The 14,496-nt window shown below is 35.4% G+C and overlaps 1 protein-coding gene across 1 annotated transcript in view; it reads right to left on the bottom strand.

Annotated features, from left to right (window-relative positions):
* Positions 1-14,496, bottom strand: part of LOC112965249 (contactin-associated protein-like 4) — a 233,587-nt gene that overhangs the window by 34,778 nt on the left and 184,313 nt on the right. Inside the window, exons 12-15 of the mRNA XM_026064067.1 lie at positions 12,992-13,111; positions 8,725-8,922; positions 3,805-3,961; positions 363-490 (exon numbers count right to left, since the gene is read on the bottom strand). Of these exons, the coding sequence (XP_025919852.1) occupies positions 363-490; positions 3,805-3,961; positions 8,725-8,922; positions 12,992-13,111 (603 nt within the window). The remainder of the gene's footprint in view (positions 1-362; positions 491-3,804; positions 3,962-8,724; positions 8,923-12,991; positions 13,112-14,496) is intronic.

Below are 14,496 nucleotides of genomic sequence, written 5' to 3'. Positions count from 1 at the left end.
CTAGTAATGGGCATGATTCTCCTGAGATATGGTAAACAACTATTAATTCTTCTTAATGTAATGTTTCATTCATAACTGAATTGAAATCACACAAAAACACTGGAGTTTGTCCTCAAAATTTCTGTTTGAAAACTATACTAACTGTTCCTGTCTTCACTACAGATATATAAGGCTTATAAATGTATCTTTTAAAAATTCTATCCTGGTTTCTCATGGACAGTGACATTTTGTCTTTTTCCTTTCTAATTAGTTAAAAAAATGGATGAATAAGCAATATCTTAGCCTGTTTATCATACAACATTTAAAATTTATGGTGATCAAAACCCATCGTTACTTAGCAAAACTCTGCAGTTGTTACTTACTATCACCCTGGCAAAGCAAAGGCCCAAGCTTGTAAGCTGCTTCAGAGTTTGGTCTGTCAGTATCTGTGATCACAATTTCAGTTACTGGTAGATGCTCCTTGTAGGAGAGGAATCCAGTATCATTAGTCCTGAAAGGTAAAACGAAACCAGAACTCTCCTAAATGTTTCTGATAAACACATTTCCTTATTATTAATACATTTTGAGGAAGAAGAAAGAATTCTCAGAAAAGAGCTGCATGATATAGGCAATAGAGTGACTGTGAATATAAATGTGAGCATACTTCTGTATGCTTTGCTATCGATATTGTGGTCATTTAGAGGACTGTAAATAATTGCATGAGAAGTGGCATGTTTATGGTTGTGCTCGTCTGCAAAAGCACAAGGTAGTGTATTTGACATAATTAGGTACCTAACTGGCTGCCTAAACCAATGTATATGCACATGTCAATAATTTCATGTTGCTGAGGAAGTATTGCATCTATCATGGTATGTTTCTTCAGTGTTAAAAACTAAAAGACTTAGTATAACTTTCAAATAAGTTTAATGTTCTTTTTCCTTTTCTACATTGATGAAGTTTAAAAAGATCACATAGAAAATTAAGAAGTCATGCTGGGATTACAGCAAAAGCATTTTATGCTTCAAATATGTAATTTGCAGAAAAGGAAATATGCAGTCTAGCACTTTGAGCACATGCACAGTACTTCTGATCTTAGGCAGAATTCTTTATTTAATATCTTTGTTAACTTAGTGTCAGAACTGAATTACTGAATTTCATACAATACCAGTGTTGGCCCTAAAATTGCTTTCACCAAACACATGGAAACATTTAATCACCCAGGACCATTTTGGAAAATTCAATCCTTCCATCCAATCTATTTCTAACAGAATTCTCCCTTAATGGACAAAGAAAATAGCTCAGAGACAACAATAGGAACTCAGTGGGGAGACGATCTGGAATTCACACTGCTCAGAGATTAAATGCTAGACACACATCCAGTCAGCAAGCCATGTCTCTTTGGGAGTGTGGTTAGGTTTAGCAACCCAGTCTCTCAGCCTTCTATACACTGGCACTGAGGGAATGGGAAGACATTCCCTCCTAGAGCCGAATGAAATTAGTGATCTTTTTCTCTCACCCTTACTATCATCACCAGTCTTTTCTCCATAGGCAATTTATGTTTATCCATTTTGCAACACCATGCAAAACACTCAAAAACAACTTTTACATTAATCTTTGATGAGGTGAGATACTGCACATTTCTAATTAGAACTGACAAAAATCAGTAAAGATGTTTGCTTGGCATAAAACTGTGTTCCAAATAAAGGGAAACTGAGAGGAAACTGCCTTACCTCTTCTGCAGAGAGGATCTGCCTTTTCATAGATCTTTAGGAAGACTTTTTTTTTTTAACTCTCTTTTCAGGTTGAGTGTGTTTTATAGACTTTTTTTTGAGTTTTCAAGTAGTCAAATAAGGGCTTTTATGGCTATATCTGTATCCAGTCTATGAAATCAGATATATTTTACTATGAACGCACAAAATCAAGACCACGTCTCAGAACCATATGGTGTGTAACTCTGGTTCTGCGTGCTCATTCAGAAAGCATCTCAAGCAGGCACAGCTTCCACCTGCACTCCCTGCCCTATGAGCAACACTGAAGCAACTGATTCAAATCACTTGTCTCTAGGAATTCAAATGTGATGTTAAGCACAGCTACCAGAATGAATCTAAACATAGCCTCCATAAAAAATGAAGTCACTGGGATAAGTCCCTTCATTTAAAGTGAAAATTAAAGTGTCAAAAGTGGATACATATAGAAATATAAATACTGGAGCCATTATCTTTTCTATGAAATATATTCATCAACATATACAAATTACTCAGACTGGTTATAGTGGAGACATGCATCCTTGACTTGTACCTAGAAAATCTCCTATCTACTTAATACACAAGTATGGTATCATAAAATATGCATATGAATGTGAGCATGGATTAAATGAATGGCAAAATTGAGCAAGAATATATTACATATACTAGCAACTATTCAAAATCCTTTGTCAAAATGTGCTTATTTTCTAACATTTATTTTGCATTTGGGAATCATAAATTGCTTATATTTTTATGTAGCACAATAATAGGGAAATTCTTAGTCTGCTGGGTTTTTGTTTAAGCTCTTTAGTAGAATGAACACAGCAGATACTACTTAGTGAACTTTACTGCAGATGTATGTTCTTTTTGTTTGTAAATCTATGGAAACTTATGACGCTTGTAAAGAATTTTGATGAGTCCTTTGTTGTATTCTTATTTCTGTATCTGCCAAATTCCCTACTCATGATCAGAGAATCAACATTTTCAAACCAAATTCACTAGCTGCTCCTTTAAAGGAAGAGTGATATCTAGTTTGAGGACAATACAAGCTAAATACTTAATTTTCTACACATCGAGACATTCCTAAGCACCTTCCTTGCCTATTCTATTCTCCTTCCCAGTGTTAGACCTCTCAGTTCTACAACTCTCCTCATTTTACAAAAAACAGATACTACTATTAAAAGGTGCATATATTAATGTGCATGCATTACCTACTCATTGAACAGGATTAATAGAAGTTAAATATGCTTTAAAAGTTTAAAAGTTTCTTAAACAATTAAGTTTTAATTTAAAATGTCCTAGCCTGCTGAATCAAGGACCTACACTGCCCTACAACTATTATTGAGAAAGCTGGATCTAATATTTTAAATGAAAGCTCAGGTTCAGATTTGACATCATAACAGGGACTCATTTCTGATGTTACTTATTTAAATGGGATCATAAATAACACAAGATGAATTTCAGGTATAAGCAGAAGATCTACATTTTAGAAATACTTCCATTCCCTCAGACTAGGATTTCATATGAATGCTTGGTTTTGCTGATATCAACTGCCTCCAAATTCAATTATCTAAGTTTTAGATAATTAACCTATTCGAATTTGAGGTAAAAAAGCCTAAACTTAAGTGTAACTAAAAATTAGGCTAGAAATTCCTTGAAATCTTCAACTCATTTTTTTTTCCCCCTGGAACCTCATAGTTTAGCTTTAATTACCTTCAGTATTATAATTCTAATAACTGAAGTTATACTAGAGACATGAGTTTAACTTCTGAAAATATAACATGCAATTTACTCCAAAACTGTACAGCCTCTGTGTAAAATTAAACCCTCCCCAAATAGCCCTTATATCCCCCCAAATGAGGTGAAAGAATTAACAATAATACTTAATGTACACAGTTCTAATTTGGTGAGAAATTGTGTTTTATACCAAGGAAGCAGGTGATACTGTGGTCATTTAAGTTTACAACAGCCTTGGCTTTCCAAATCTGCTAAAGCCTATATATATATATATATWTTTTTTTTTTTTTGATTTGCTAGCCAAGAAAAAGTTATCACAAATAAACAACAATACAAAAATCACCATTCGTCTCTGTCAGCATCACAGTTGCAGTAATGTTGTGAATCAATGCAGCTCCCCTCTAATCCACAAGCGCATTTTTGAACGGCAGGCAAGGAACCTCCCCAGTAAGTCTGTGTTTCATTGGTTCTTCCAATCCACCAGCTCAATGGCATCCCATCTAAAAGTCAGGTTAGAGAAAATCAATGCCCAATCTCATCTCCTGCTCCTCCCACTTTTTCTCATCCGAACAGTTTTCCAAAATGTTAAGCAAGAGAAAATACCCCTCAAATTAAAAGGTCCAAACAACAACCGAAAAAAATTGTCCACCTTTCTTTAATGATAACCAATCATTCATTTTAGTACTTCATTATCAGGTATTGTCACAGGTTTTTGCTTGTATTAGTGGAAAAGAGAACTCACAGTCCCTAGCTCAACCAGCCATGATATTAGAATCATTTGTCTTAAGCAGTCCATTTATGTAATTAATTTTAAAATAGCCCATGAAAAAGGAGATGCCATCACCCTAAAAATCAAAATAGTTAATATTCCCAAGTAAAGATCAATTTCAGATCATGAAACTACTAATTTCACTATGTGGAATGTGAAGAGTTAAAGAAAAGCTACTCAGAAATCGACTCCTCCCATTACTAAGTGTACTACGGAGTACTACATACGTCTGTGATGCATATTAAGCATATGAACAGAACTGCTGTGTGGTGTTAATCAGATATGCCCAAAGACAGGTGTTAGACCACACACAATGGATTCAGAATTTATATACTCAGAGACAGCAGAAATTGTATTAATGGTTATGTCAGATAAGCAAGTAGATGTATCCAGTGAGTAGAAATGAGGTATCCCAAGCCTATTACATCTCTGTGGGGTGCATCCAGTCGGCATTGTTTATAGTAAAATGATAAAACTAGATGTTTCCTTAATGCTACAGTATTGCATATTCAGCTCAAAGATGGTGCCAAGCAAGCACAGCAATAAATAGACAAAATATACAGAGCAGATAATCGCTAAAAGATATGAAGCATAAAGATAAACCATCTCAGATGAGAGAGAAAAAGGGTAAAAGATGCAATGAATGAAAGTCGGGGCATGAGAAGAAACTCAAGCACTGTTAAATGGTAGAGTTCCTCCTTACAGATGCACTTCTTTTTGTTGTTGAAACTCTACGTTTTCAGCAGCAAGCCCCCACGAAGAAGCTGGAATTTATCCTAGTTTCAACTTTACTTACAACCGCCACTGCTTATTAAACCTCACTGTTAGATAAGACCTCTGTTACGCTGACAATCTCTCGGCTCCTAAACATATTGGCTGCATTCATTACCACACAACTGTCGGCCCAGCAGGCCAAAAAACAGTGAGAACAGTTTCTGGGAAAGTCAAACTTGCATAATGGCATCAATGCCCAATATCAGTGTTTCTGTTCGCAAGACATCACAGTGGGGGAGAAAACCTGGAGACAGTTTATAAATAATTTATCAGACATCACTTTAAAAATCTTCCGACAACAAGGACTATAAAAAGCAGTGTGTTTCTGCCATTTCAACAGCATCCCTAAACCTTATATTGTAGTTATGAATTAATATTACCAGTCTTTGGCTGGGGATATTCGGGTGTATTTAAAAGCTGGTCTGAGTTACTTGTTCATATAGTTGGGTGAGGAGAGAGTATTTACTGAAACACAACAAGTTCACACTGATTAATCCAGATTGGTATTTCTGCTTTAGCAGTAAATATTGCTCAGAGCAAAATAAAGCTAATAAAAAGGGGTAGGGGTATCTTCCAAATAAACACATAGATGTAGTAGCAGGTAACTTCTTTCATGACATGATTTCAAAATATTGTACAGGCTGACTGACTATAATGTTTTCTTAAAATACAGTCAGTTAAGAATTACTGTCTGCACTGCATGTCCCAAAATTTACTTAACATAACTATCATCAAATTTTGTATTTGTCAGACATACCTAGTGGAGGTTACAGATTACAGAAGTGGGTGGGATTAAATTGTGTATGAAATTTGATAATACAACTATTAGCATTTCAAATCCTTCTGTTTAAATATGTTCATAATAAACAAAACTTCTTTTCGCATAGAAATAGGTGAGAAATCTCCTTTCAAAGCTCTCAAAAACATTTTTCAGTAACAGTTTTAAAACTGAAGTTAATATTCTTTGCAGAGAACAAATAATGTGTTCTCTCTTACCTCCATACTTCTCAGTGGAAAAATATATTTTGAAGTAGAAAGAAATGAAAGTGAGAAAGGATTGCTAATTCATCCAAATTTTTGCCAAGTGGATGCTACTGGAATGATATTTAGGAGATGAAAGGAAACCTTTCATCTGGTGGCATGACCTTGAAATTTTCAAAAGTTCCTAGATTTCTTCTGAGGTTCTCCCTTCCAGTGAAAGAATGTCCTAAACTTATATTGGTAGAAAAAAAGGGATGAGAAATTGGAAGTTTTTCCAAATACTGGCTCTCACAGCCCCACTAAAAAAATTTTGCAGCTTACATTCTGAGATGTTCAAAGAATCCAAATATTTACTGAAGTAAAAATATTTTAAGATATGTTTAAAACACAGTTACTGCAGTTTATTTAGAGAAATCCCAGTTTTAAACAGTGCTCATCTGTGCACTGTCAATTTTGCTTTAAAGTAGATATCTTCAGCACTTCTACGAGTGTACAGATATCTTTGTGGAAGCTAACTCAACAGGATTCATATAGTTAATTCTGTACGTATCTCTATATTATTGTGCTATTCGGAGGTAGATATCTGATCTATGCAGTTTAAAGATGGCTCAGTCAGGTCTTCTTAAGCTACAGTCACTACAGTGATCACCATGTAAACATAGCCCTAATCTTCCGCTAATAGTCAAACCTGACAGGTGCCAACACGCTCCAAAACTCCATGCAAACTCCCAGTGTTTGCTGCTGATGGAGTTTAGATGCTGAAAACAGCATCTGTTTCTGTAGATACCRTTGAGACTAAGCACACTAATCACTGAATTCCTTGAAAAAACAAGTACCAGCATATGGATTTGGGGGGAAAAAAAACACTTTTTTCTCCCCCTTGTAGCTAGCTCTCCAAAAGCGCAGAGCAGTCGGCACTGCTCAAGGAGGCATCTGCTTCTTCCCCTAGGAACTCCCTCGATGCCTCCCGTTAGTATGACTGAAAGTCTCAAAGAGGGTCTAGCCTTATTGGATCTTCTCCCACGGTCATCACAGTTGAAATAGAACAGGGCACATCTGAATCCTGGAATGTAAAAATTCTGATTTTTTTTTTTAAAKAAGTGTTTTAATTAAGAATGCTAAAAGAAGATAAGGAAAAACTAATACTTCCTCTAAAAAGTTAGAAAAATGTGTCTCTGGCTGCTTTGAAATGCAGTAGGGAACATAAATCCTAATTCTCTTTTTAACAAGTGTTCATATCTCATCCTTATATCAGAAAACTCAGCACCGACTTTTATTAGAAGTGTCAGTAAAGAAGCCAAGACTGAACATCACTAGATGCTAGTTTTCTCTTACCTTAGTGCTCTCTCTTTCAGAACTGACTGAAATCCTCTCTTTGGAGGAATGTGAAGTTGTATTTGTGTTCTGTGTTAACGTTTTAACTAAGAATGATTTTAGAAAATCTACATAACTCACAAAGAACTTTCACACGCTTATTTACTCTTAAACATTCAAAATTCTAAATATTGGGTGATTTAGCATAATTGACTTGTACTCCTTTAGCTTTCTAGTAAAACCTGTATTTCTGTGCAATCTCAGCGGATTGCAAAAAAAGTGGAAAATCCTGCTTGTGTGGGTTTCTTCCCTCCTTCTTCTCTGACCATAATTTTTCCATGACTCAAACCGATTAATTCAGATTGCTGGGGTTTCTGGGTTTATTTTTGTTTTTTTTTTTTTAATCTTACTCTGCAAGGCATTTAATAGCCAAAAGATATGAAATGCCTAGAGAGCGCAATCTTGAAACCTTCTGCTTGGTATCCATTGGGTTTTTGAACACCTAACCATAGCTTGACTTTGGAGTCCATACATAAAGGAAGGATTGGTGGAATATTATGTCCATGATACAAATAAGGACGCAGAATATATACAGAAAGGAGTGAGAGTGTGAACCAGAGACCAGGGAACTCAAAGGCCTCCTCTCTGCTCTTGCCCTGCTATTAGAAAAGAATGCCAAGAAACAAATGTAAGGAAAAGTTTCAGAGCTTCTAGCAGACAAGACAACCAATTTGGCTTAGTTTTGCAAGAGACAGAAAACAATGGGATTTTTTTCCCCAAGTTATTTTGTAGTATTTAAAATGGATTTTCACACTTAAGCCTGTTAACAGCAGATATTCATCAGTGAGAGTTAAGATGTAAACTTGACTACCTAAGTTAATTTAAGTACGTCAGAGGATCACCAGTAATTTTTCTATTAAAGCAAATATAGTGTTGTCATTCATCCACATTTTAATTATCTTTTTTTTTCTAGGACTGTTTATATCGGACAGTGGAAATTTAATGTCATCAGAGTTTTATTTACTAATGACAAACACTGAACAATAAGTGTTCAAAAGCATTCAACAAACTTCTACTGGTATTTATGCACTAGTCTGTGTTCTTTGAAATAGATATTTCCTCAATAATTAGCAATTCCCTAAAAATCTCTGAAAGGCACACCAATAGGACTTTGTTAATAATAATCTCTGTTAATTTAATAGACTTACAAGGAAATTCACTTTGAGAGTACTTAATATTGTGAATGAAGATCATCATAAACTGACATTAGTGTCTTTCTGGTTCGAATACCTCTAGCAACTTACAGGGATTTGAGAACTAGATATTTAAAGTTGTTTAAACTCTGTAGTAGCAAAATCCCATAACCTCTATCGAACTAAATAAAAAACACTATGCAACATAATAAGATATATTTGCTTTACTTACCCTGTTTATCTAAAAGCCTTGACTTTTTGCAGTGGTAAGCAAGCTCCTGTTCACAGTGTTCTGCATGGTTAATTGTAGCCTGAAGCTGGTCTAGGCTGGCAGAGTACTTGAAAAACACAGTGTGCGGGTTCTCTCGATTAGCAGTTTTGACTCTGGTTAAGTTGGTGTTGTTGTGCTGTATAATTGTCCACGTTGTATCTTGAGAAACATATGTGAAAAGTAATAAAGAATATGAAAGAATTGCAAAAGTTAGCAATGGAAAGAGAATGTATGGAGAGATCTATCAAAGTTTAAAGTAACATTTTTGGTCACAAAAAAAGGCTTTGGGGCATGTGAAATAAGACATAACTGAGCAAAATGAAAACAATTAATCATTCTTTCTATTTAAAATTAGATTGCCACAACTGTAACAGGTATTCAGCTCGGTATAAATATTGAGGAAGAAAAGAGTAAGTGAAGACATCCATATACTTCTCTTCTAAATATGACATATTCTATATGGAGAATTGCAATGAAAGAATAGAAAAAAATAATGTTTATTATTGTTACTTCTCCCAGGCTTAAACTGTTCATAAAATAACACTAAATTCTATCCTACATTCTATCTACATTGCATTTATCATTATATTTTTGAATTAATTTAGTCTGTCTGACAAAATAGCCTGCACCCTTTTGCTGTTTTACAAAGAAGCAAAAGTGGCTTCCAGATTTTGCATTTACTACAAAACCCAGACAATATGAAGGTTTTTCTAGCCATCTAAAATCAAGGAGTAATCATTACTTGACATACTCTGTATTTAGTCAAAGCCTAAGAATTTCAGGACTCAAGAACTTTCAAAGTTCAGTACAGAGTTGCTTCCAAACACATGAGGTAGTACTGATTTACGATAACCACCATGGTATTCCCACTTGACTCAGTGCTGTAACATGATGAAGTACCAGTTCAGGTACTGAGCACCGAATTTCCCTGAAAAATACATACTGCTCATTATTAGCTCAGGTACTGCTGGGTGACACAGTTCTGTACTACATTACTTTGTGTAGACAGGCCTAATGATTCATTTAAACCGGGGCATGCACAATATTGCCAAAATATTACTTCCAGTAGCAACTGAATTGTGTCTGAGAAGTACTTTTTCCATAAACCACTAGCAGATATATTCCAAATATTCCTTCTGGAAAAATATCTTCCAAAGTAAGGCTCTTGTAATGAAAGAGCAGGAAAGACTTACATATAAGTACAAATATAATTCAAATAGTTGAATGATACAATATCCTGTGTGTTTATAAAAGGTAAAATATATGTTATGATGTGGATATGCACAGTCTACTGAGAAAYAGACTTTCTCCAGCTTGGACATATCCGTCTACACTAGGGAACAAGGTAGTGAGGACATCAATAGTTGTTCAGTTATATTTGTACCTCATAAATATTTTTACATTAAAAGCTTTCATTCAGCTTTCTACAACGATTGTGGAAAGCATTTTTAATTGCAAAAACTTACTCTAATGCAAAACCAAACAAATCAAGAACTCACTTTAATGTTACAATACTGATATGAAGTCATTACATTAATATCTACCAGGAGCCCTAGGGTAACTATTGCGTATTTAGTTTGGGACTAAAGAAAATAATTTTTCTACACCCTGAGACACAGAAATTATTAAACTGGCTGGTGCCATAGCACAAGAAGGCATTGCTTGCTGTTTCTTAGTGTTCACATACAAGGAAGTGTAAAAGCACTCAGTCTGCTTGGTAGTACAGAGATTAAACCTTCCATGTTCCCTGAAATATAAATTACCATAAATACAGTTGGCCAATAAAGGCCACCTGTAAAAATATGATTCTGCTTTTTTGTAGCTTGGCTAAATCCCCTCACACTGTGAAAAGGGAAGCATCAAGCTCTTGCTGTTTCATCTTCCGCTTACAAAGCCTGTGGCAATCTAACTCACCTAATTAAATCTATTTCCAGGTAGGGATGAGCAAGTTCCTGGTTAAAGCCGACTTGTGTCAAGTCAAGCCAAGTCTACATTCATGTTCACCATATTCTGATGACTTAATGATGATGTAATTTGAGTGGATATGAGAAATATTATTTTTCCTAACTATTAAAATATTAATATTAATAACATTCTAATATTACTATTTATAACTATTTAATAGAGTTTTACCTTATTTCATTAACTTCCTGCAGGCCACACATGGCTGATACTAAAAGATTTTTATAGTAAGAAAAGAACTGATGATCACTTAAAGGACACTATTCATCAGAAAAACTAAAGGAAACATCAAGATGTGATCCTTATTCAAGAAATATTATACTAAAAGGAGTCTATTCATGCAGCTTTATTATCATTGCTTGTAAGATTTTGGCCAAGCTATAGAATTTTATTAAGTACATGCTCATGGTATCAAAAAGCAGGTAGCTGAAAGCATAACAAACTTAGATTTCTTTTTGTACACATACTCACACAGACACAAACATATGCTCAACACAGAAATTCAGAGCCAAACTTGTCAGCTATCCCACTCATTTCTGCAACTCCAATGGTACAAAGGAAAAAGAAAAGCAGGTCACTGAAAAGTTTGGTCACCTTAAAGGGCACTTTGGGCTACAGCCTTTCATTTCAAAGCTGACCTCCAAGACTGAAAGTGGGGAAAGGCACCTCCCTCCCAGCTGCCCGAAAATAAAGCCACATGAATGTCAAAGACAAGGCAGGGCTGCAAGAAATGCAGGCATCTGCCTTCCCTGCCTCTGGTGGGAAAAGGGAATATCAGTCATGAGGAAACTGTGAGAGAAACAAATATAGAAGTTTCATCCTGTCAGGTTGGATCGCGAGACAAAGAACTGATCAATGAGGTTTGCTTAATGTGGTGAACAAGGAGTGACTGAGGAAAACAGGAACAGCTGTTCATGGACACACAAGGATAAATCAGACACTGCACTGTACCTCAGAGGGGTAGACCCAGTTTAAAAAGTAGTCATCTTTCTGCCATAATTCTTTGGTCTCTTTCAGTCTCACAGGACACAGGCATTTCTTTTCAAGGGCCTGTGCTAATCTGAAGTGTACCCACTATGACTAAGCACAGTTTCCTTTACAAGCCAAAGTCAGGAGCTGAGATGGGGAGACTGAGGGAAACAATTCTACCATTTCAGTATATATAATAAATACTCTTTAGATTCCTGTGAAAATCAACCAATGTCATTGGTAGGCACAGTTCTACGAATTTCTCAAGAAATAAACATGATCATGATCTTTTCCCTTAATATGTGAAAACTGTTTATGAAACAAATATACAACATTTAAAAAAAACCCCAGAAGATTATTTTAAGCTTTCTAAGTCAAGTTCTTAACATGTAGGATGTATTCAAAACAAATTCATCTATGGCTCAACCACCTACGCTTTTGAACAGTTAAAACTCTGTAAAAGTCTCTTTTCACAGAACATATTTTTGTCACATAAAACAATGAAATATTTCCATTATTTTGGCTGGAAAGTGATCCAAGTGAAAAAAGAAGCTAATTAATTAGAAAAGAAAACAGACACAAATAAAATAATATTAAATTTCAGAAAGGTGTTTAAACAATGTAAGTTTAACTGGAAGGATATATACCAACAGGCATACACGGACAACTTGTTTGTTAAAAAGCTGAATGATAACAAATCCAGATACCTAAAACCTCTAGTGACAGAAATGATCACATGCAAAGAACCGAGTGCAGAAAAGGAGGTCAAGTGCTTGAACGTAAGGCTGCGAGAATCCTGCTGGTGGAATTTGCCTTCTCCAAAAGATCTACTAGCATTTTGAAAGACACAGTTTAATGCCTGCATTCCTCAGAACAATGGAAGTTCCATTCTGAATTACAATTGTTCATAAGGCTAGCAGGCAAAAAATCAGTAATTTTGTCATACAACATAAATTATCTCTCATTTCCTTAAATGTCCTTGGAGATGCTCTAACTTCAATTAAAACAAAACTGCCCCCCTGAAAAATGATCTATTATGAAATTCTCTCCAAATGGAGCACATCCCATTTATGCACAACACAACAGGAACCCATTCAGAGCCTGAATCCTGTTATTACTTTAATCTCCTGTCTAATTCTTTGCCCAGTATTCCGAGCTAAGGAGTTACCTTTATTTTGCTGTGCCTGTATACATTAAACTCATGCATTACAGAGGCTTCTTACTTGATAGATTTTGTTTCTATATAATGAGCATGCATACAGACCGAACTGTGAGTTAAGGAAGTTTATCACCTCACCTGTCATATTACAGTATACAAGAAACGGTCTCAAGGGGCCACTTCCATCTGAATCAATATTGTAAAAGCCTGAAGTGTTCCCTCTGTGCTTATAGGCTTCACATGATTGCTCATAGACGGCTGTAAGAGAACATATTCCATCACAAACGTAATGGCATCATTTTACATTTTATTCAGGGAAGAAAAAAAAAGTGCATAGGCCTGTGTATGGGGAAAAGAAGAGGTGTTTGTTCACAGCTAAAGAAATAGAAGAAATCACACAATGAAAATTATACATTTTATTTGCATTTGTAAAGAACATTTAGTTTTCTTTAAAGGGAAGATCTAAAGTGACATTTTCAAGCATTTTTTTCTGTATTTCAAACTAGAAATTTCAGGGAGCAAATAGCAAAATGAACTACCTCAATGGAAACAGACTATTTTTATTACATGCAACAGAAGGCAAGCAGTATTTCTAGATGTTCTGATTGTCTCCTGGCATTTTTTGGCTTGTGCACTTCTTATTTTCAGATAGCAGGGCAAATGACTTGTCAGAGACTGCAGAAAAAGCACCAAATCAGCAAAGACAAAATGACAGCTCCTCAGTCCCATGTCATGTATACTTTATATCAGTTAAGGACTGATGAAAAGTCTATGACAACTTCTTTATGATCGAAAACCAGGAAAGGGGACTTCTGAATCCCCCTTTGTAATTAAATAGAAAGACTGCTTTAGCTTAACTTCTTGTTTAGCCAATCCATTGCTACCGAGCAGTCATGCTATGCTGGTCTTTCTTTTCAAAACTGTACTGTGTATTCTATTCACCAATTAACTGTTAGCAAAACTAGAAAATGCACTGTCAAAAAGAAATAGCCATTACCTTAAAAAAAAAAAAAAGGCTACAAAGGCTACATAGATAATAACACAACTGAGTAGGAATTATGCATAGTCAAGAAGATTTTTCTCTATACAAATTCAGTTTATTATAAAAAATGCAAGATTAAAAAATACTACTAAAGTAAACCAAAAGAGGTGCTGTTTTTTAAGAAGAAGCTAGTGTTTGGACAATGCTGTTTCCTTGTAATTTTTGGCTGATGGTTACTGACATTACATGGTGTCCCCTGTTAAAGCAATAATAAATGCTTCATTCACTAAATATTGCTTACTCAATGAAATATTCAGAATGCACAATTCATGCCATCCTCAAAGAGAAATTTATAGTCCCCTACAGTAAGTAGTCTTAGCTATATCTGAAAGATCACAAAAGAGATCGTATTCAGTTACATGTCCATTTTGCCTTTTGTCCTGGGAATGTGAATGCATAGAAGATTTTAGAAACATGGCAATTCATTTAGACTATTACCCACTGCTGCTCTTCCATGTGGGCGCTAATGACACCAAGGGCAAACTGGAGACCATCAAACAGGATTTCAGAGCTCTGGGGATGGTGGTCAAGGGTCTGGGAGCCTAGGTCATCTTCTCCTCAATCCTGCCAGTGAGGGGGATGGATGAGAGGAGGAGGAGAC

The sequence above is a fragment of the Apteryx rowi genome, unplaced genomic scaffold (genome assembly GCF_003343035.1).
Source record: "Apteryx rowi isolate R43461 unplaced genomic scaffold, aptRow1 scaffold_208, whole genome shotgun sequence".
Classification (NCBI taxonomy): Eukaryota; Metazoa; Chordata; class Aves; order Apterygiformes; family Apterygidae; genus Apteryx; species Apteryx rowi.
This window is presented reverse-complemented; position numbering and strand designations above follow the sequence as displayed.